Below are 24,768 nucleotides of genomic sequence, written 5' to 3'. Positions count from 1 at the left end.
ATGAAGGAATATAATGTTATTTGAAAGTGGACTTGGATTAGTTTTAAATACATATTGCAAGCTCTGGAGCAACCACTAAAAAAAGTAAAAAAGGAAATATAACTAATAATACTTAATAAAAAAGATAAAATCATATAAAATGTTCAACTAAAGCCATAAAAAGCAGAAATATGGTAGAAGACAAAATAAGAACAAAAAACAAGAGCAACAAATAGAAAATGGTAACAAATATAGTAGACCTTAATCCAAATATATCAACAATCACTTTGACCATCAGTGTTCTAAATGTACCGATTAAAAGACAGATATAGTCAGGATGGATCAAAAAACAAGAACCAACTATATATTGTCAATAAGAAATCCACTTTATTTTTTATTTTATTCAGTTTTTCAATTTTCCAGTATAGTTAACATACAATGTTATATTAGTTTCACCTGTACAGTGTAGTGATACAACAGTTCTATACACTACTTGGTGCTCAGCATAATAAATGTACTGTTTAATCTCCATGATTTATTTTACCCATACCTCCAGCTACCTCTCCTCTGGTAACTACCAATTTGTGCTCAATAGTTAAAAGAGTCTCTTTCTTGTTCTCTTTTTCTCTCTCTCTCTCTCTCTCTCTTTTTTTTTTTTTTTTTAAGAAACCCACTTTAACTATAAAGACACTTATAGATTCTTCTTAAGATTTTATTTTTAATGTTGGGGCACCTGGGTGGCTCAAGGGGTTAAGCCTCTGCCTTCAGCTCAGGTCATGATCTCAGGGTCCTGGGTCAAGCCCCACATCAGGCTCTTTGCTCACCAGGGAGCCTGCTTCCTTCCCCACCCCCTGCCCGCCTCTCTGCCTACTTGTGAACTCTGTCAAATAAATAAATAAAATCTTTTTTAAAAATTTTATTTTTAATGTCTATACGCAGTTTAGGGCTTGAACTCACAACCCCAAGATCTAAGAGTTGCTCTATTGACTGAGCCAGCCAGGTGCCCCAAGACACCTATAGATTAAATGGGTGGAGAAAAATACATTATGCCAACACTAATTAAAAGAAACCTACAGTAGTTATACTAATTTCAAAAAGAGCAGACTTCAAAGCAAGGAAAATTATCAGGGATAAATAGAGGCATTATGTAATGATAAAAGGCTCAGTTCTCCAAAAAGACATACATTCTTTCACATGTATGCACCTAACAACAGAATGTCAAACACATAAGGCAAAAGCTAATAGAATTACAAGGAGAAATGGATGAATCCATTATCATAGTTGGAGACTTTAACACCCTTCTAGCAGAAATGGACACATCTAGCAGGCAACAAATCAGTAAGGGCCTAGTTGAACTCAACAACACCATCAATCAACTGGATGTAATTGATATCTATAGATTACTTTGTCCAACAACTACAGAATACATATTTTTCTCAAGTTCACATGGAACATTCACCATGATAGACTACATTCTGGGCCATAAAACACAATTTAACAAATGTGAAAGGATAGAAATCATACAGTGTCTGCTGTCAGACCACAGTGGAACTAAACCAGAAACTAGTAACAGAAGGGTAGCAGAATTCCTGAATATGTAGAGATTAAATGATACATTTCTAAATAACACAAAGGAGAAAGAAGAAATCTCCACAGAAATTGAAAAGTATTTTGAGCTTCATGAAAATGGCAATACAGTTTATCAGAATTTGTGGAGTACATTGAAAGCAGTGTTCAGAGGGAAATTTATATTGAATTTATGTATTAGAAAATAACTAAAACCAATCATCTAAGCTTTCACCTTAGGAAACTAGGAAGAGAAGAGCAAATTAAATCCAAAGCAAAAGAAAGGAAACAAAAAGAATTAGAGCATAAATCAATGGAATTGATCAAGGAAATCAATAGAAAAAAGTCAGTGAAGCCAAGAGCTGGTTCATCAACAAGATCACTAAAATTGATACCTCTAGGGACACCTGGGTGGCTCAGTTGATTAAGCTGCTGCCTTCAGCTCAGGTCATGATCCCAGTGTCCTGGGATCGAGTCCTACATCGGGCTCCTTGCTCAGCGGGAGCCTCCTTCTCTCTCTGCCTCTGCCTGCTGCTCTGCCTGCTTGTGTTCTCCCTCTCTCTCTCTCTCTCTCTCTCTCTCTGACAAATAAATAAATAAATAAATAAATAAATAAAATCTTAAAAAAAAAAATTGATACCTCTAGCTGGGTTAACTGGGGGAAAAAAAAAACAGAGAGAGAGGACACAATTTACTAATATCAGAAATGAAAACAAGGACCTCACTACAGATTTTATTGATGTTAAAAACGTAAAGGAATGCTATGAATAACAGTACCTGCAAATTTGGTAACCTAGATGAAGAGACTAATTTCTTGACGCTCAGATGGTTAAGTGTCTACGTTTGGCTCAGGTAATGATCTCCAGGTCCTGAGATCAAGCCCCATGTTGGGCTCCGTGCTCAACATGAAGCCCGCTTCTCCCTCACCCTGTCTGCTGCTCTCCCTGCCTTTGCTCTCTCTGTCTCTCTTTCTTTTTCTTTCTTTCTTTTTTTTTTAAGATTTTATTTATTTATTTGAAACATAGAGAGAGATCACAAGTAGGCAGAGAGGCAGAGAGAGGGAGAAGCAGGCTCCCTGCTGAGCAGAGAGCCCGATGCAGGCCTCGATCCCAGGACCCTGAGATCATGACCTGAGCTGAAGGCAGAGGCTTAACTCACTGAGCCACCCAGGCGCCCTCTGTCTCTCTTTCTCTCTCTTATTTATTTATGAATAAATAAAATCTTTATTTTATTTTATTTTATTTTTAAAAAGGTGTCTCCCTTCAGTTTGGTTCATGATCCCAGGATTGAGTCTAGGCTCCCTCCTCAGCTGGGAGCCTGCTTCTCCCTTTCCCTCTGCCCCTCCCCCAGCCCACTCATTCTCTCTTTCTCACTCTGCTCTCTTTCTCTGGTAAATCTTTTCCTTTTAAAAAGAAAATGCTTGAAAGACACAATTTGTCCAAACTCACACAAGAAGAAATAGACAATGTGAATAGACCTGTATCTATTAAAGAAATTAAATCAATAATTAATAACCTTCCAAAACAGAAAGCACCAGACTCAGATGGGTCTACTGGTGAATTCTACCAAACATTTAAGGAAGAAATGATACCATTCTCAACAATCTGTTTTAGATAATAGAAGAAGAGGGAATACTTTCTAACTTTATGAGGCCAGCATTATTCTAAAACCAAAATACAGACAAAGACATTGAAAGAAGACTGCAGACCAATGAACATAGGCACAGAAATTCTCAACAGTGTATTAGCAAATCAAATCCAGCAGTGTATAAAAAGAGTTATACACTACAACCAGGCTGATACTAGGCTAATTCAGCATTTGGGAATCAGTTAGTATAATCCATCATATCAACAGGCTAAACAAGAAAAATCACATGATCACATTAATAGAGGCAGAAAAAGTATTTCACTGTATCTAATACCTGTTCATGATAAAAACTATGAGTAAACTAGAACTAGAAGGAAACTTCCTCAACTTGATAAAGAACATGTACAAAAAACTTACAGTATACTTAAATGTTGAGAAACTCAGAGCTTTTCCACTAAGATCAGAAACAAGGCAAAGCTGTCCCCTCTCACTCCTTCTTTTCAACATCATAAAAGTCCTAGCTAATGCAGTAAGACAAGAAAAGAAAGTAAGTTACAAAGATTGGTAAGGAAGAAATCTGTCTTTGTTAGCAGATGCTATGTTTATCTATTTAGAAAATTGGGGAAAAAGGACTAAAAATACCAGAACCAATAAGTGATTATAGTAAGGCTGCAGAATACAAGGTTAATAAACAAAAGTCCATTGCTTTCCTATATACCAGCAATGAACAAGTGGGATTTAAAATAAAAAATGCAGTACATTATCATAAAAAATGAAATATTTAGGTATCAATTCAATAAGATATATACAAGATTTATAGGAGGAAAACTATAAAACTTCGATGAAAGAAATAAAAGAACTAAATAAGTGGAGAAAGATTCCATGTTCCTGGATGACAAGACTCAGTATGGTCAAGATATCAAGTCTTCACAACTTCATCTATGGATTTAATGTAATCTCAGTCAAAATCCCTGCAAGTTATTTTATGGCTATCAAAAATTGATTTTAGAGCTTATATGAATATTCCTTATGTGTTGACAACAGCCAATACAATATTGACGAAGAAGAACAGAGTTGGAGGACTGGCACTACCTGACTTCTAGACCTACTATTAAGCTATAGTAATGAAGACATAATGGTATTGGGAAAAGAAAAGACAGATCAGTGAAACAGAATAGGGAACCCAGATGTAAGCCCACATAAATATAACCAACTGATTTTTGACAGAAAGAATAAAAGCAATACAATAGAGCAAAGTAGTTTTTTCAACAAATGGTGCTGAGACAACTGGACATCTAAATGCAAAAGGGAAAAAAAAAAAAAAAGAATCCAGATACAGACCTTACACCCTTCACAAAAATTAACTCAAAATGAATCACAGATCTCAAGGTAGAATGCAGAACTGTAAAACTCTTAGAAGATAACAAGAAAAAACCTAGATGCCCTTGGGTATGTTAATGAATTTTTAGCTGTAACACCAAAGGTACAATCCTTTAAAGAAATGATGGGTAATCTGAACTTCATGAAAATCAAAAACTTCTGGTTTTTCGAGCAAAGATGGGAGGACTCTAGGCTTACCTTATTCCTTGAACACAGCTATTATTCTGAACACCCAAGAAATCTGAGTACTGACAGAACAAACTACACCACCAGAGGGAGAGAAAAGGTCACATCGTGGAAGGTTGGAGGTGTGCAGATGTGATGTGGGGGAGAAATAATGGTGGGTGCTGCAGAGGGAAGGGAGACCTAATCATGGAGAGAGGCAAGGTGGTGGGGGGTGTTGCATAGGTGAAACATTCCACACAAGGAAATCATTTCCCCCAAGAGACTGGCTGGGAAGATGAGCGGGGCTGATTATTGTGAGTTTTTACAGTCAACAGAACTCAGACTGGAGTTTTAGAGTTCTGTGTCATGGCTGGTGTGGAGCCTTGTAGGTGCTGCAGTGCTCCTGTGGAGAAGGAGGGCAGAGAGCCTGAGAGCAGACAGCATGATCCAAGGATCCCCTGGGATACAGAGAGAGATGGTTCCCCCTTCTTGGAGTGCATCTGCAAGAAGCAGAATTGCTTCTTCAAGGAAAAAAGAGATGGCAGGCACCATTATGCTCCCCAAACCCTTAGCACAGACACAAACATCTTCTGAGGGTGGCTAACCTGGACACTGGTTTTTGCTTCACTTTACTCCTAACTCCTGTATGTTCGTGCTATTTCTAGGACAAACCTGTACCAGCCCCAATGTGGCAAGACCTTTCCCCAGAGGGAATGTCCAAGCCATGCCAGGTCCCTAAAGTTTGGAGCTGTAAAACTCAGCCAGCCTGCCTGGGATAAAACACAGGTGCCCTGGAGCACCTGGGTGGCTCAGTGGGTTAAGCCTCTGCCTTCAGCTCAGGTCATGATCTTGGGGTCCTGGGATCGAATCCTGCATCGGGCTCTCTGCTCAGCAGGCAGGGAGCCTGCTTCCCCCTTTCTCTCTGCCTGCCTCTCTGCCTACTTGTGATCTCTCTCTCTCTCTGTCAAATGAATAAATAAAATATTAAAAAAAAAAACCCACAGATGCCCTGCACTGCCAAGTGGGCAGACATCTGGACACAGGGTGAAGGCAGGGATCTGTGGGATCCCTGGGACATACGAGGGAAGATTGTTCACTCTTCTCTACGGGCTTCCTAGACAGTAGTGGGCACAAACTCCCCTCTCAAGGGAGAGGGCTGGTGCCATTTCTCTTCCCTGCCCCTCAGCATAAACTAACTACAGTAAGCAACACAAGCTAACAGTGGCAGCATAAACTGCTTACACCAAGCCCTGCCCCCTTGCACTCTGCAGTTGCTTCTTTACTAGGGCAAGTGTGCCTGAGAACCTGAGTAGTGGGCCCCTCCCCCAGAAGAGCAGCATAACTGCACTGTATGCACCAAGTCTACTGACCATAGAGTGCTGCAAAGCATCAGGTCTCTCTTAATAAACAGACCAGAGCACACATAGTTAAAATTTGCCACACTCTGGCCGAGTTCCAAGCAGTCCCCAGTGCAGGCAAGGTGAAATTCTCCAGAGGACTGACCTGAGGGAAAGAATAGCCATAACACAGCAGCAAATGTACACAGCATCTAGAGAGACACTTTTTGAAGTGCGTAGCCCTCGACAGCATATGAACCTCTTCTTCATAAAGCTGTTACTCTCAGGAGCAGGAATTATAACAGGCTTTCTTAACACACAGAAGAAGACAGAGACCTAAACAAATACCAAGATGGAGGAATTCATCCCAAAAGAAAGAAAAAGAAAAGATCACAGTAGTGATCTAATCAAAACAGATATAAGTAATATGCCTGATCCAGAATTTAAAACAATAACCATAAGGATACAAGCTGGGCTTGAGAAAAGCATAGAAGACATCAGGGAGACCTTTATCACAGAGATAAAAGACCTAAAAACTAGTCGGGCTGAAAGCATTCTATAACCAAGATACAAAATTGATTGGATGTAATGACAGCAAGGATGGACAAGATATGAAGAAGTGCTAGGATAAAATTATGGAAAATAATAAAGCTGAAAAGAAGAGAGAAAGAAAAATATTGGATCATGAATGTAGATTTAGGGGACTCAGTGATTCCACAAAGTATATAACATTCATATCATAGGAGTCCCAGAAGAAGAAGAGGAGGAAAAAGGGGCAGAAGGTTTATTTGAGGAAATGATAGCTGAAAACTTTCTGATCTGGGGAAGGAAGCATATATCCAAATCAAGGCAGCACAGAGAACTCCCATCAAAATCAGCAAAAGCATGCCAACACCAAGACACATTGTAGTAAAATTTGCAAAATGTGGAGATAGGGAAAAAAATCATAAAAGCATCAAGACAAAAGAAGTCCCTAACTTATAAGGGAAGACAAATAATGTTAGCAGGAAACCTTTCCACAGAAACTTAGCAGGCCTGAACGGAGTGGCATGATATATTCAACATGTTGAATGGGAAAATATTCTGGGAAAAGCCAAAGTATTTTAGAAATGGGAAAAGCCAAGAATACTCTATCTAGCAAGGTTGTCATTCAGAGTAGAAGGAAAGATGGTGTTTCCCAGACAAAAACTAAGGAAGTTTGTGACCACTAAACCAGCCCTGCAAAAAATTTTAAAGGAGACTTTCAGTGGAAGAGAAAGGCCAAAAGTAACAAAGACTAGAAATGAACAGAGAAAATCTCCAGGAACAAGGACAAAACAAGTAACACAATGCCACTGAATTCATATCTAACAATAATCACTCAATGTAAATGGACGAAATGCTCCAAACAAAAAACATAGGGTATCAGAATGGATCAAAACAAAACAAAAAAATCGAAACAAGACGTCTGTATGCTGCCTACAAGAGACTCACTTTAGACCTAAAGGCACTTACAGATGGAAAGTGAGATGGAGAACAACTTAACATGCTAACAGACATCAGAATAAAGCTGGAGTAGCCATGCTTATGTCAGATAAAGTAGATTTTATTTTATTTATTTATTTTTAAGATTTTATTGATTTATCTGACAGCACAAGCAGGGGGAGAAGCACATGGAAAGGGAGAAGCAGGCTCTCTGTTGAGCAGGGAGCCTGATGTGGGGTTCAATCCCAGGACCTTGGGATCATGACCTGGGACAAAGGCAGATGCTTAACCATCTGAGCCACCCAGACACCCATAAAGTAGATTTTAAATCAAAGGCTGTAACAAGAGTTGAAGAAGGGCATTGTATCCTAATAAACGGGTCTGACCAACAAGAAGATCTAACGATTGTAAATATTTATGCCCCCAACTTGGGAGCACCCAAATATATAAAACAATTAATACAAACATAAAGGAACTCACTGACAATAGGGGACTTTAATGGCCACTTAGAGCAATGGACAGATCATCTAAGCAGAAAATCAGCAAGGAACCAATGACTTTGAATGACACACTGAACTGGATGGACTGAACAGATATATTCAGAACATTTCATCCTAAAGCAGCAGAATACATATTCTTTTTGGGAGCACATGGGCATTGTCCAGAATAGATCATATACTAGGTTACAAATCAGGCCTCAACAAGTACAGAAAGACTGAGATCATACCATGAATATTTTCTGACCACAATGCTATGAAACTCGAGGTCAACCACAGAAAATTTGGAAAGACCACAAATACATGGAGGTTAAAGAACATCCTGCTAAAGAATGAATGGGTCAACCAGGAAATTAGAGAAGACATAAAAGAAATACATGGGAAAAAAAGAAAATGAAAACAGGCTGGTCCAAAACCTTTGGGATGTAGCAAAAGTGATCATAAGAGAGAAGTATATAGCAAGATAGGCCTATATCAGGAAGAAGAAAAATCTCAGATATACAACTTAACTTTATACCTAAAGGAACTAGAAAAAGAACAAGTGAAACCTAAAGCCAGCAGAAGAAGGGAAATGATAGAGTAAAAATAAATGGTACAGAATTTTAAAAAACCAAACAGAACAGATCAATGAAACCAGGAGCTGGTTCTTTGAAAGAAGGAATAAAATTGATAACCCCCTAGCCAGACTTACCAAGAAGAAAAGAAAAAGACCCAAATAAATAAAATCACAAATGAGAGAAGATAGATCACAACCAATACCACAGAAATTCAAACAATTATAAGAGAATATTATGAAAAATTATATACCAACAAATTGGGCAATCTGGAAGAAATGGATAAATTCCTAGAACATATATACTACCAAAACCGAAGCAGGAAGAAATAGAAGATTTGAACAGACCCCTAACCAGCAATGGGATTAAATCAGTGATAAAAAATCTCCCAGCAAACAAAAGTCCAGGGTCAGGTGGCTTCCCAGGGGAATTCTGATAAACATTTATTTTTTATTTCTTTAAAGTTTTTATTTATCCATTTGACAGAGAGAGAGAAAGATTACGAGCAGGGGGAGCAACAGGCAGAGGGAGAGGGAAAATGCAGGCTCCCCGTTGAACAGGGGCCTAATCCCAGGACTGTGGGATCATGACAAAGGCCAGACACCCAATCAGCTGAGCCACCCAGGTGCCCCTCTATCAAACATATAAAGAAGAGTTAATACCTATTCTTCTGAAGCTGTTGCAAAAAAAGAAATTGAAGGAAAACTTCCAAACTCATTCTATGAGGCCTGCTTTAGTTCCCAAATCAGACAAAGACATCACTAGAAAGAATTACAGGCCAATATCCCTAATGAATATGGATGTAAAGATAAATTTCCATAAGGTAGTAGCAAGTTGAATCCAACAGTACATTAAAGAGTTACTCACCACATCAAGTGGATTTATTCCTGGGCTGCAAGGTGGTTCAATATTCACAAATCCATCAATGATACACTATATTGATAAAAGAAAGGGAAAGAACCATATGATCCTCTCAATAGATGCAGAAAAATCATTTGACAAATACAGCATCCATTCATTATAAAAACCCTCAACAAAGTAGGGATAGAAGGAACATACCTCAACATTGTAAAGGCCATGTACAAAAGACCCACATCTAATATCATCCTCAATGAGGAAAAACTGCGAGCCTCCCTCTGGTCAGGGATGTGACAGGGATGGCCACTCTTATCTTTGCTATTAAAGTAGTACTGAAAGTCCTAGCCTCAGCAATTAGACAACAGATTGGCAAGGAAGAAGTCAAACTTAATTATCCATAGATAACATAATACTCTATGTAGAAAACCCAAAAGACCCCACCCCAAAATTGCCAGAACTGATGACATGAATTTAGTAAAATTTGCAGGATACAAATCAGGGTACAGAAATCTGTTGCATTTCTATATACCAATAATGAAGCAGCAGAAAGAGAAATCAAGAAATCAGTTCCATTCACAATTATACCAAAAGCAAGATACCTAAGAATAAACCTAACCAAAGAGGTAAAAGATCTGTACTCTGAAAACTGTAGAACACTTGTGCAAGAAATTGAACAAGACACAAAGAAATGGAAAAACATTCCATACTCATGGATTAGAAGAACAAATATTGTTAAAATGACTATACCACCCAAAACAATCCACACATTCAATGCAATCCCTATCAAAATATCAACAGGACTTTTCACAGAGCTAGAACAAAACAATCCTAAAATTTGTATGGAGCCACAAAAGACCCCAAATAGCCAAAGAGATCTTGTAAAAGAAAAGCAAAGCTGGAGGCATCACAATTCAGGACTTCAATTTATATTACAAAACCGTAGTTATCGAGACAGTATGGTACTGGCACAGAAACAGACATCTAGATCAATGTAACAGAACAGATAACCCAGAAATGGACCCATGGTCAACTAAACTATGGTTTCCTGCTTTGACAAAGCAGGAAAGATGGAATCTTTGGAAAGATGGAATCCATGGAAAACAGTCTGTTCCATAAAAAAGAGTGTAATCTTGCCATTTGCAACAACATGGATAGAATTAGAGTGTATTATGCTAAGCAAAGTAAGTCAGAAAGACAAATACCATTTTATTTCATTCATATGTGGAATTTAAGAAACAAAACAGATGAACATGGCAGGGGGAAAGACAGGCAGACCATAAATTAGACTTTTAACCATAGAGAACAAACAGGGTTGCTGGAGGGGAGGTGGGCAGGGAGATGGGCTAAATGGGTGATGGGGATTAAGGAGGATACTTGTGATGAGCACTGGGTGTTATATGTACGTGGTAAATCACTAAACTACTCCTGAAACTAATATTACATGGTATGTTAACTAAGTGGAATTTAAATTTATTGCAAGGACAGGACTTGCTCTTTTTTTTTTTTTTAAGATTTTATTTATTTATTTGACAGAGATCACAAGTAGGCAGAGAGGCAGGCAGAGAGAGAGGAGGAAGCAGGCTCCCCGCTGAGCAGAGAGCCCAATGCGGGGCTCGATCCCAGGACTCTGGGATCATGACCTGAGTCGAAGGCAGAGGCCTTAACCCGCTGAGCCACCCAGGCGCCCCACTAAGCGGAATTTAATACAAACTTTAAAAAAAATAAAAACTTTTGCCATACAAAGACAGTGTCAGTAGAATGAGAAGACAGCCACAGACTCAGAGAAGATATTTGCAGAAGATGTATTTGCTAAAGTACCGTTATCCAAACTATGTAGTAAACTTCAAACATAACAATAAGAACAACCTGATTTTAAAATGGACCAAAGACCTTAACAGACACCTCACAAAAAGGATATACAGATTGCAAATAAGAACATGAAAAGATGCTTCATATCATATGTCATTGGGGAAATGCAAATTAAAATGATAATCAGGTGTCACTATGCACTTACTAGAATGGCCACCATCTGGGACACTAACAATACCAGCACCAGGAACCCTCATTCATTGCTGGTGGGAAATACAAAATGCTATAGCCATGTTGGGAGACAGTATGGCTATTATAAAACTAAACATACTCTTAGCATATGATCCAGCAATCTTGCTCCTTGGTGTTCACCCAAGGAGTTGAAAACTTACGCAAAAATTTAAAAAATTTACCTGCATATAAACCCATTAGTATTTATAGCAGCTTTATTCATAAATGCCAAAACTTGGAGGCAACCAAGATGTCCTTTACCAGGTTGATGGATAAACTATGGTATATTGAGACAGTGTAATATATTATTCATCACTAAAAGGAAATGAGCTATTAAGTCATGGAAAGATGTGGAAGAATCTTAAATGCATATTACTAAGACAAAGAAGCCAATCAGGAAAAGCTACAGTATGTGTGATTCCAACTATATGACATTCTGGAAAAGACAAAGCTATGGGGATTCTAAAAGGATCATTGATTGCCAGGGGTGGGAGGGGTATGGATGAATAGATGGAGTACAGAGAGTTTTTAGGACGGGGAAGATACTCTGTATGACGCTGTAATGGCAGATAGGTATTATGCTACATGTACTACGTATTGTAAGGATTTGTCAAAACCAAAATACCAAGAGAGAACTGCAGTATACTTTATGGGGTGATCATGATGTGTAAATGTATGTTCCTCATTTGTAACAAATGTACCACTCTGGTGAGGGATATTGATAATGGAGCAGCCTATGCATGTGTGGAGGCAAAGCGTATATGGGAAGTCTCTGTACCTTCCTCTCAGTTTTACTGTGAATGTAAAACTGCTCTGAAAACATTAAGTCTTTAAAAAACACATTCTTTAGCGTTCAGTTACAGAAACCCCTCTTGGTGTTTAGTTTTGTTGGGCCTGGAGGGGAAAATCTAGAAGGGGGTCTGGCAGACAGGGCATGCTCCTGGTGCTTGTGCGGTAGTGGAGGAGGAAGGGTCTGGATAGAGGGAACAGAGCAGTGGTACATGCTGTCAGGGTACCAGTGAGCCTGGGGATGGGATCCAGGGCTCAAGCCAGATGAGAAGCAAATACGGGGTTTTTCTTCTTTTTGAGTCCTGACTGAAGTTGGGGAGGGGTAGGAAAGAGATCATTATTCTTTCTTACTCAGTTTATTCTCCCTAAAACCAGCTGAAATGGAGAAAAGGAGTATAGGTTGGAGAAAAATAACAAGTTAGAAAAGAATCTATTAAGTTATAGGACTTCTGTCAAGGTAGCTTTCCCCTTTGCCTCCTCTCCCCCGACTCCTCTAGAAGGATCTTAAATCATCAGAGAGGCTAGTCAGAAGGATTCGTTAGGCTTTAGCATAATCTTAGCAAATTTGATCAGATGGTTCAAATGTGTATAATTTTTAATTTGGTAAGCAATTTATTTTCTTGATTCAAACCAGTGGTGTTATAATATTCATATGATCTGAGATAACATAAAGCTGATTTGAAGTTATTTCCTCAACTAGAATCTTTATAGTCAAGTAATTTCTGCTGAAAACATAAATTATAAAATATCTAAATTATCTACAGAGATTAGAAATTCATAACAGCTGCTGAAAAAATGATTTCAATACCACTAGAATTCAGCATTAATAACAGTTTAAAGTACTATTTCATTACAGGTTGAGCCTCCAAGAAGGTGCTTCTTTCTAGCTGACTTGAAGTGCATTTTTAGAGCTCAGCTCTGTATGTTTTGCTTATATATAAACACCTCCCATTGTCTATTTTTTAAAATGGAAAGCCTTTTTCTCTTTTGCCATTATATTTCAGGTTTTTTGCTTACGTAATTTAATATTCTACCAACTAGAAAACGTATTTTCTTTTAAATGGAAATGGCTATTTTTTCCCTTATTTTTTAGTACTTATTTAATAGTACTACGTGTTTAGATTTTTTTAAAATGTTAGAAAATTTAGAAAAACTATAAAAATGAAAAAATTCTGTAATCCTATCCAGAAATAGTTATTTTATTGTATATCCATCTAAGCATTTTTCTATGCACAAAACACAGGTGTGGTTTTTTTTAAGATTTTATTTTATTTATTTGACAGAGAGAGATAGCAATCACAGGTAGGCAGAGAGGCAGACAGAGAGAGGGCGGGAAGCAGGCTCCCTGCTGAGCAGAGAGCTCGACTCAGGGCTCCATCCCAGGACCCTGAGATCATGATCTGAGCCGAAGGCAGAGGCTTAACCCACTGAGTCATCTAGTTTCCCCCAAAACACAGTTTTTAAATATAAAAATGTAGTCCTGTTGTACATGCTGCTCTACAGTGTGCTTTTTTCCCCTATTTTACATTGAATTATGGACATTTTTATATGTTTATAAATTCTGATTACATTTTTACTTTTAATAGCTGCATAAATTCCATTATAGGTATGCCATATTTTTAGAAGTAGTTTTTCTATTGATGGTGATCATTTAAGTTTCTTGAAAACTTAAATTTAAATCATTTTTCTTGAAAAAGAGCCACATGAATAGATTGAAAAGATTTCCCTGAGGTATGATTTAGTTAAAAGGGGAAGATGCAAAAATGTATTAATAATATGATTTCCATATTAGCAAAACAATAATAATCTATATGTGTATATTTGTTCAAGTGTAGAAGAATAAGTGTGGATGAAAATACAGCAAGATTCAAGCATAATTCAAGTATATATTCTAGATATAGGATATACAGAAAGGGTCCTTCTATAGGTGGATAAGGGAGAAAAGATATTAAGGGAAACAAACTCAAAAGTAAAAGAGAAAAACACTGCTGGGGTGCCTGGCTGGCTCAGTTGGTGGAGTTGCAACTCTTGATCTTGGGGTTGTGAGTTCGAGCCCCTCATTGGGTGCAGAGATTCCTTAAAAATAAAATCTTTATTTTATTTTTTAGATTTTGTTTAAATTCAGGTTAGTTAAAATATAGTGTATTATTAGTTTCAGGGGTAGAATTTAGTGATTCATCAGTTGCATACAACATCCAATGCTCATTACATCAAGTGCCTTCCTTAATACCCATCACCCAATTACTTGGTCCCCTCACCAACCTCCCCTCCAGCAACTCTGTTCCCTATAAGAGTATCTTATGGTTTGCTCCCTGTTTTTATCTTATTTTTTCCTTCCCTTCCCCTGTGTTCATCTGTTTTATTTCTTAAATTCTACATGAGTGAAATCATATGGTATTTGTCTTTCCCTGAGTTATTTCGCTTAGCATAATACACTCTAGTTCCATCTATGTCATTGCACATGGCAAGATCTCATTCATTTTGATGGCTGAGTAATATTCCTGTGTGTGTGTGTGTGTGTGTGTGTGTGTGTGTACACACTATATCTTTATCCACTCATCAGTTGATGGACATCCAAAAATAAAACCTTAGAAAAGAAAACAGTGTGCTGTTTTTAAAGCATATGTGCTATCATACTTGTTATAAAATATATATAAATATAAAAATAGCCATATATCATTTTGATATCATATAAAAATATATAAAAATATAAACATTATCATACTTGTTATAAAATTATGTTAATAGTAGACATGTTTATTTTTTGTAATATTTTAAAGATTTTATTTATTTATTTATTTGACAGAGAGCTAGAGAGCACAAGTAGGCAGAGTGGCAAGCAGTGGGAAGAGAGAAGCAGGTTCTCTGCTGAGCAGGGAGCCTGACATGGGGCTCAATCCCAGGACCCCGAGATCATGACCCAAGCCTAAGGCAGATGCCTAGCTGACTGAGCCACCCAGGCACCCCAGGAGTAGACATATGTTTGAATGAATTAATATAAAATTTTTTTTCCGTACTTAAAAGTAACCAGAATAAGAAAAAAACAAAAAGTTGAAAATATGGATCTAAGATTGATGCCTAATAACCTCAGGTGCAACCATTTTTTAAAAATTGGTCATTAGAAAAAGTTTTTAAGTTTTCTCTTACACATCAGACTTTATGAATATGTTTGCATATATCTCTGTATATCTGTTTATATTTCAGTCAACATGAGAATGCCCGTTTCTTTGCAATTTGATCAATGCTAGGTATTTTCAATTTTTTAGATCTTTGCTTATGTGATATAATAAAATAGCATCTTGTGGTTTTATTTTACTTTTCTTTGATTACAAGTTATGTTCATTATTTTTTCATATGTTTGCTACAAGTTTTCGTTTTTGCCAATTGTTCTTTATCCATTTTTCTTTTAGTATTTAACTGTCTTACTGATTTATAAGGCCTTTATTTGGTAATAAAAATATTATGGTATATTTACTTATGTTTCCTATTACTTTTATAGTCTCATTTTTTACATTAAATGCCTTAAAATATCTGGAATTAATTTCTATCCAAGGGATGAGGTAACTTTTACATAGTTAACCAGTAATCCTAACATTAATTAATTGGGTCATCTATCTTGAAAGAGCCTTGCCTTTTTAAAAAATCAGAAAACATCTCTTCTCTTTTCTCTGCTCCTGAATTTCTAGAGGGAAACAAATTTTGTTGTATAACTGAAAGCAGAGAAAAAAGAAACCAGAAGTTAGCAATTCTCAGCAGGTTCAGAAGTAACTGTATGACATCCTAGAATCTACCTTTTATAGCTCTATACTACATTCCCGCCCAGTGATACACAGATAAGTAGGTACTTTTGTGATTAGACCTGGGCTTTTATATCCCTTCAGTTTTTTGGAAGAGGTGAGACTAACAAGGCAGTTCTCTCAAGATAATTGGGCACAATCCTGAATACACTGGATTCATGAATTTGTGCATGTTTAAAGGGGAATGGGCTTAGTGAAGCTAAGGATTTATTTCTACGTGACTGTATAGTCTTCTAAGTGATTGGATCAGGTTTTAATTTTTGAAATAATTTTCCCTTTTAGGACAGAGGCATATATTTTCCCTCCTACTCCTGCTAAGTACCCTCCTGTACCTTCAAAGTATACCGTGGGTACTCAGACTGATTATCGGGATGCTGAAGTTCAAACTGATCCGTATTCTCCAGAATATGTAGTATGTCAGGATTCAATCCCTGAGCTCTTGACCCTGGCTACTCTTACGTGGGGTGAGTTGACAGTTGTCTTGATTATTTTTGAAGGCCTGTCCTGATAACAGTGCATGCTATTGAGTTCCTGGAAATGATGTGCTCAGAGGTAACTGCCTCTGTTGCTGTTTAAAATGTCTTGCTCAGCAGAGCTACTTCACAGACTCATGCTTCTATTGATACTTTTCTTCAAGGAGAGTATACCCTTTCCATTTTAAGGAGGCTTATTGTACTTTATCCTCGAAGCTGAAGTTCTATTTCAGCTTAATTTTGTGTTTATTTGCTGACTACTCACCTCCCCCCGCCCCCCAAACTGTTTTTCCTAATGAATCAATTCCTTTTCATTGAGCAATCCTCACTCCCTCTTTACATATAAACTTTTTTGAGTGTATAATACTGAATGTATATTCCACCATATGTAACAGTATTATCTTACTTTGCCAAAATATCTTGCAGTTATCAAAGCTCTCTTACATACCCCTATTGGATGATTTGGGTGATTTCTTTTGCTGTTATCTCTAAAATGTCAATATGGTTCAGGCTCAGAAATTCACTCTTAGAATGCAATAAAATCTGACCTAGGCCTATATTATGTGAAATTAGAAAAATTAATAAGGAAAGGGGCTTTTTAAAAAAAAATATTTTTTCAGTGTTCCAAGATTCATTGTTTATGCACCACACTCAGTGCTCCATGCAATACATGCCCTCCATAATACCCACCACCAGTCTCACTGGTCTCCCTACCCCCCCCCCCAAAACTCTGTTTGTTTCTCAGAGTCCACAGTCTCTTATGGTTTGTCTCCCTCTCCGATTTCCCCCAACTCACTTCTTTCCTTCTCCCAGTGTCCTCCGTGTTATTCCTTATGCTCCACAAGTAAGTGAAACCATATGATAATTGACTCTCTCTGTTTGACTTACTTCACTAAGTATAATCTCCCAACAGTCCCATCCATGTTGATACAAAAGTTGGGTATTCGTCCTTTCTGATGGAGGCATAATACTCCATTGTATATATGGGCCATATATATCTTCTTTATCTGTTTGTCTGTTGAAGGGCATCTTGGTTCTTTCCACCATTTGGCTATTGTGGCCATTGCTGCTATGAACATTGGGGTACAGATGACCCTTCTGTTCACTACTTCTGTATCTTTGGTGTAAATATCCAGTAGTGCAATTGCAGTGTCATAGGGTAGCTCTATTTTTAATTTCTTAAGGGATCTCTGCACTGTTTTCCAAAGTGGCTGCACCATTCCCACTAACAGTGTAAGAAGGTTCCGGAAAGGGGCTTTTGGAAATGACTAGCCATTAGCTTCTTGAACTCACTTGATTGTAGCTGGGAAACTGAGAGCCAGAGAAGCCAGCTCCTCCTAGGTGTTAGAGATAATTGGTTCACTGTAATGATTTTTATTAAAATGAGTTACTTTTGCTTCCCAGTTGTGATAGTTTGCTCTGGTCAAGTCTGTATCATAGACAGTAAAGATGTTCATATCTGAGACCTAGTTTGGTTCTTGTTTCCTGGCTCTCCTTACAAATTCAGAAGCATTCTTTACATCCATACTTAAAAGTAGAGGCTCTACTTTCAGATGAGATTTTCAGAGGAGATTTCATACAGATTAAAAATATGCTGAAACTTTTCCCTTCTGCTCTGAATATGTATATGTATTAGTGTATATATATGAAAATATATAGTGGTTATATGTATATTAGTGTGTTTGTATACACATAAATACTTTTTAAGAAAGGAAGAAAATTTCCGTAGTTTAGAAGTATAGACTTCCTAAAAGAAAGAAATAGCTGGGAGCCTAAGATGATGAGCAGGAACTGTGAATGGTAGGGAGCCTGATCTGAAATGCCTGCCTGAACTAGAAGAAGCAGGACTTTTCTCCTGCCCACAGGTGGGGCCGAAGCCCAGTTCCTGCCAATACAGATGTTGAAGTATCAGTAAAAACCACTGAGTCAGGCCTACCCCCTCATTTGTAAGGCCCTGAGTAGGATTTTAAATGGAGGCCTATATACTATATGTATAAGATGTTTTAAAATGATAAATCAAGTTAATATCTGTTAAGTAAAATATTTTAAGGAAATAAATCTGTATTTTTCACAAATATATCTTTTTTTCTATTTTAAAAATTTATTTATTTATTTATTTTCAGAGAGAGAGTGCATGTACAAGCAGGCAGAGTGGCAGGGAGAGGCAGAGAGAGAAGCAGGCTCCCCGCTGAGCAAGGAGCCTGATGCAGGACTCAATCCCAGGACCCTAGGATCATGATCTGAGCTGAAGGCAGATGCTTAACCTACTGAGCCACCCAGGCATCCCTACAAATATATCTCTATAACAAGTTGAAAGGACAAGTTTAAATGGAAAATTCTTAGATACCTTGGGATTCTTTGGAGGGATGGGGCAGCAAGAAAAGAGGCTGCCTGTGATTTACTTTTTTCTCTGGCTCTGTTCCACATCATGAGGGGCCTGTCATGTATGCATGTGGTTACTTCACCTTCTTTTTCCAATCTCTGCATATATATCCCTGTAAACAGCTGCTACGTGGTTACTCCTTGGGTTTAAGGGTGAACGAACAGGGGCACCTGGGTGGCTCAGTTGGTTAAACATCTTCTTTCAGCACAGATCATGATCCCAGGGTCCTGGCATCAAGCCCAACATTGGGCTTGCTTGGTAGAGAGCCTGTTTCTCCCTCTCCCTCTGCTGCTCCCCGTGCTTGTGATTTTTTTTTCTCTCTCTCTCTGTTAAATGAATAAAATCTTTTTAAAAAGGAGGGGGGTATGAACAAACAGCAGCATATAGTCTGCCCAGGGGAGTCTGAATTCTAGGAAGAGGTCCATGTAGATACTGCAAGGAGGCTTGGGCCATTTTTTAAGGAATTCCAAGGTCTCTAACAGTGGAGTAGGTTCAGCTGGGCATGGTCTGTTGAACTCCTCATCTTATGATAATGGGCAGAGCTCTAAAGAATGAGGCTGGGGAGCTATCCCTTTTGCCAGGTCAAAGACTGTTACTACCCAGTGTGCTCATGAGAGGAATCTACAGATGATCTCAACCCAAAAATCACAAAACATCTAAAGAACACAGGCACCAGGAGTGATCCACAAAAAGTTAAAAAAGAGAGAGAGAGAGAATAAATTCCTGAGCAAACAGAGCAAATGGACCAATCTGAAAAGGACTTGGGAAATACATTTTATATCCTCAAAGAGATAAAGAGGGATAAAGCATGAAAACAAGAGTGGGAGCTATGAAAAAGAACCAGTTGCAATCACTGGGAAGGAAAACTATGAAGTTTGAAATAAAATGAGCTCAGTAGTAAACTAGGCAGCGCTGAAGAACAAATTAGTGAAATGAAAGAGGAAATGAACAAATATTCCAGAATGCAATATTCAAAGATAGAATAAGGTTTAAAAAAAAAAAAAAAAAGGTAAGAGCCATGGGGGATAGGATTATAAGATCCTATAATAGAGAGAATGGTGGAGAAGCGGATGCAAGAAAAGATAAAGACTGAGAAAGATAAATGGCTGAGAATTTCCCAGGACTAAAGAAATATATGAATCATGTACTGTTGGATCCTATTGGCTAGTATTTGGTGAGAATTTTCGCATCTGTGCTCATCAAGGATATTGGTCTGTAATTCTCTTTTTTGACGGGGTCTTTGTCTGGTTTTGGTATCAAGGTAATACTGGCCTCATATAATGAGTTTGGAAGTTTTCCTTCCATTTCTATTTCTTGGAAAAGTTTCAGGAGAATAGGTATTTTTTTTCTATTTATTTATTTATCTTTTTTAGTTTTTATAAACGTATAATGTATTTTGATACCCAGGGGTACAGGTCTGTGAATGGCCAGCACTCACCATATCACATACTCTCCCCAATGTCCATAACCACACCCCCTTTCCCAAACCCCCTCCCCCCAGCAACCCTCAGTTTGTTTTGTGAGATTAAGAGTCACTTATGGTTTTTCTCCCTCCCTATCCCATCTTGTTTCATTCATTCTTCTCCTACCCCTTAAACCCCCGACGTTGTATCTCCACTTCCTCATATCAGGGAGATCATATGATAGTTGTCTTTCTCCGATTGGCTTATTTCGCTAAGCATGATACCCTCTAGTTCCATCCATGTCATCACAAATGGCAAGATTTCATTTCTTTTGATGGCTGCATAGTATTCCATTGTGTATATATACCACATCTTCTTTATCCATTCATCTGTTGATGGACATCTAGGTTCTTTCCATAGTTTGGCTATTGTAAACATTGCTGCTATAAACACTCGGGTGCACGTGCCCCTTCGAATCACTACGTTTGTACCTTTAGGGTAAATACCCAGTAGTGCAATTGCTGGGTCGTAGGGTAGTTCTATTTTCAACATTTTGAGGAATCTCCAACCTATTTTTCAGAGTGGTTGCACCAGCTTGCATTCCCACCAACAGTGTAGGAGGGTTCCCCTTTCTCTATATCCTCGCCAGCATCTGTCATTTCCTGACTTGTTAATTTTAGCCATTCTGACTGGTGTGAGGTGATATCTCATTGTGGTTTTGATTTGTATTTCCCTGATGCCGATTGATGTGGAGCATTTTTTCATGTGTCTGTTGGCCATCTGGATGTCTTCTTTGCAGAAATGTCTGTTCCTGTCTTCTGCCCATTTCTTGATTGGATTATTTGTTCTTTGGGTGTTGAGTTTGCTAAGTTCTTTATAGATTTTGGACACTAGCCCTTTATCTGATATGTCGTTTGCAAATATCTTCTCCCATTCTGTCAGTTGTCTTTTGGTTTTGTTAACTGTTTCCTTTGTTGTGCAAAAGCTTTTGATCTTGATGAAATCCCAATAGTTCATTTTTGTTTTTGCTTCCCTTGCTTTTGGTGATGTTCCTAGGAAGATGTTGCTGTGGCTGAGGTCAAAGAGGTTGCTCCCTGTGTTCTCCTCAAGGATTTTGATGGATTCCTTTCTCACATTGAGGTCCTTTATCCATTTTGAGTCTATTTTCGTGTGTGATATAAGGAAATGGTCTAGTTTAATTTTTCTGCATGTGGCTGTCCAATTTTCCCAACACCATTTATTGAAGAGGCTGTCTTTTTTCCATTGGACATTGTTTCCTGCTTTGCCGAAGATTAGTTGACCATAGAGTTGAGAATCTATTTTTGGGCTCTCTATTCTGTTCCATTAATCTATATGTCTGTTTTTGTGCCAGTACCATGCTGTCTTGATGATGACAGCTTTGTAATAGAGCTTGAAGTCCGGAATTGTGATGCGACCAACTTTGGCTTTCTTTTTCAATATTCCTTTGGCTATTTGAGATCTTTTCTGGTTCCATATAAATTTTAGGGTTATTTGTTCCATTTCTTTTTTTTTTTTTTAAGATTTTATTTATTTATTTGACAGAGAGAAATCACAAGTAGATGGAGAGGCAGGCAGAGAGAGAGAGAGAGAGGGAAGCAGGCTCCCTGCCGAGCAGAGAGCCTGATGCGGGACTCGATCCCAGGACCCTGAGATCATGACCTGAGCCAAAGGCAGCGGCTTAACCCACTGAGCCACCCAGGCGCCCCTTGTTCCATTTCTTTGAAAAAAATGGATGGGATTTTGATAGGAACTGCATTAAATATGTAGATTGCTTTAGGTAGCATAGATATTTTCACAATATTTGTTCTTTCAATCCAGGAGCATGGAACATTTTTCCATTTCTTTGTGTCTTCTTCAATTTCTTTCATGAGTACTTTATAGTTTTCTGAGTATAGATTCTTAGCCTCTTTGGTTAGGTTTATTCCTAGGTATCTTATAGTTTTGGGTGCAATTGTAAATGGGATTGACTCCTTAATTTCTCTTTCTTCTGTCTTGTTGTTGGTGTAGAGAAATGCAACTGATTTCTGTGCATTGATTTTATATCCTGACACTTTACTGAATTCCTGTATAAGTTCTAGCAGTTTTGGAGTGGAGTCTTTTGGGTTTTCCACATATCATCTGCAAAGAGTGATAGTTTGACTTCTTCTTTGACCATTTGGATGCCTTTAATTTCCTTTTGTTGTCTGATTGCTGAGGCTAGGACTTCTAGTACTATGTTGAATAGCAGTGGTGATAACGGACATCTCTGCCATGTTCCTGACCTTAGCAGAAAAGCTTTCAGTTTTTCTCCATTGAGAATTATATTTGTGGTGGGTTTTTCATAGATGGCTTTGATAATATTGAGGTATGTGCCCTCTATCCCTACACTTTGAAGAGTTTTGATCAGGAAGAGATGCTGTACTTTGTCAAATGCTTTTCAGCATCTATTGAGAGTATCATATGGTTCTTGTTTTTTCTTTTATTAATGTATTGTATCACATTGATTGATTTGCAGATGTTGAACCAAACTTGCAGCCCTGGAATAAATCCTACTTGGTCATGGTGAATGATCCTTTTAATGTACTGTTGAATCCTATTGGCTAGTATTTTGGTGAGAATTTTCACATCTGTGTTCATCAAGGATATTGGTCTGTAGTTCTCTTTTTTGATGGGATCCTTGTCTGGTTTGGGGATCAAGGTGATGCTGGTCTCATAAAATGAGTTTGGAAGTTTTCCTTCCATTTCTCTTTTTTGGAACAGTTTCAGGAGAATAGGAATTAGTTCTTCTTTAAATGTTTGGTAGAATTCCCCCGGGAAGCCGTCTGGCCCTGGGCTTTTGATTGTTTGGAGATTTTTGATGACTGTTTCAATCTCCTTACTCATTATGGGTCTGTTCAGTTTTTCTATTTCTTCCTGGTTCGGTTGTGGTAGTTTATATGTCTCTAGAAATGCATCCATTTCTTCCAGATTGTCAAATTTGTTTGCATAGAGTTGCTCATAGTATGTTCTTATAATTGTTTGTATTTCTTTGGTGTTAGTTGTGATCTCTCCTCTTTCATTCATGATTTTATTTATTTGGGTCCTTTCTCTTTTCTTTTTGATAAGTCTGGCCAGGGGGTTATCAATCTTATTAATTCTTTCAAAGAACCAGCTCCTAGTTTCATTGATTTGTTCTATTGTTTTTTTGGTTTCTATTTCATTGCTTTCTGCTCTGATCTTTATTATTTCTCTTCTCCTGCTGGGCTTAGGGTTTCTTTCTTGTTCTTTCTCCGGCTCCATTAGGTATAGGGTTAGGTTGTGTACTTGAGACCTTTCTTGTTTCTTGAGAAAGGCTTGTACCGCTATATATTTTCCTCTTAAGACTGCCTTTGCTGTGTCCCACAGATTTTGAACCATTGTGTTTTCATTATCATTTGTTTCCATGAATTTTTTAAATTCTTTAATTTCCCAATTGACTCATTCATTCTTTAGTAGGATGCTCTTTAGCCTCCATATATTTGAGTTCTTTGCAACTTCCCTCTTGTGATTGAGTTCTAGCTTCAGAGCATTGTGGTCTGAAAATATGCAGGGAATGATCCCAATCTTTTGGTACTGGTTGAGACCTGATTTGTGACCCAGGATGTGATCTATTCTGGAGAATGTTCCATGTGCACTAGGGAAGAATATGTATTCTGTTGCTTTGGGATGGAATGTTCTGAATATATCTGTGATGTCCATCTGGTCCAGTGTGTCATTTAAGGCCTTTATTTTCTTGTTGATCTTTTGCTTGGATGATCTGTCCATTTCAGTGAGGGGGGTGTTATAGTCCCCTACTATTATTGTATTATTGTCAGTATGTTTCTTTGATTTTGTTATTAATTGGTTATATAGATGGCTGCTCCCATGTTAGGGGCATAGATATTTAAAATTGTTAGATCTTCTTGTTGGACAGACGCTTTAAGTATGATACAGTGTTCTTCCTCATCTCATTATTGTCTTTGGCTTAAAATCTAATTTATCTGATATAAAGATTGCCACTTCAGCTTTTTAAAATGTCTGTTAGCATGGTAAATTGTTTTCCACCCCCTCACTTTAAATCTGGAGGTGTCTTTGGGTCTAAAATGAGTTTCTTGTAGACAGCATATTGATGGGTTTTGTTTTTTATCCATTCTGATACCCTGTGTCTTTTGATTGGGGCATTTAGCCCATTAACATTCAGGGTAACTATTGAAAGATAAGAATTTAGTGCCATTGTATTGCCTGTAAGGTGACTGTTACTGTATATTGTCTCTGTTCCTTTCTAGTCTACTACTTTTAGGCTCCCTCTTTGCTTAGAGGACCCCTTTCAATATTTCCTGTAAAGCTGGTTTGGTATTTGCAAATTCTTTCAGTTTTTGTTTGTCCTGGAAGCTTTTTATCTCTCCTTCTATTTTCAATGATAGCCTAGCTGGATACAGTCTTCTTGGCTGTATACTCTTCTTATTTAGTGCTCTGAATATATTGTACCAGTTCTTTCT

General features: G+C 37.8%; 1 protein-coding gene across 2 annotated transcripts in view; it reads left to right on the top strand.

The window, feature by feature from the left end:
• MAATS1 (MYCBP associated and testis expressed 1) overlaps positions 1-24,768 on the top strand; it is a 100,214-nt gene that overhangs the window by 13,634 nt on the left and 61,812 nt on the right. For both annotated transcript variants that reach the window (XR_004286904.1, XM_032347728.1), the window contains exon 6: positions 16,296-16,477. Coding sequence is in view for 1 of the 2 variants with exons in the window: in XM_032347728.1 (XP_032203619.1) it covers positions 16,296-16,477 (182 nt within the window). In the remaining variant the exon portion in view is untranslated. The remainder of the gene's footprint in view (positions 1-16,295; positions 16,478-24,768) is intronic.

This window comes from Mustela erminea, chromosome 1 (genome assembly GCF_009829155.1).
Source record: "Mustela erminea isolate mMusErm1 chromosome 1, mMusErm1.Pri, whole genome shotgun sequence".
Lineage (NCBI taxonomy): Eukaryota > Metazoa > Chordata > Mammalia > Carnivora > Mustelidae > Mustela > Mustela erminea.
This window is presented reverse-complemented; position numbering and strand designations above follow the sequence as displayed.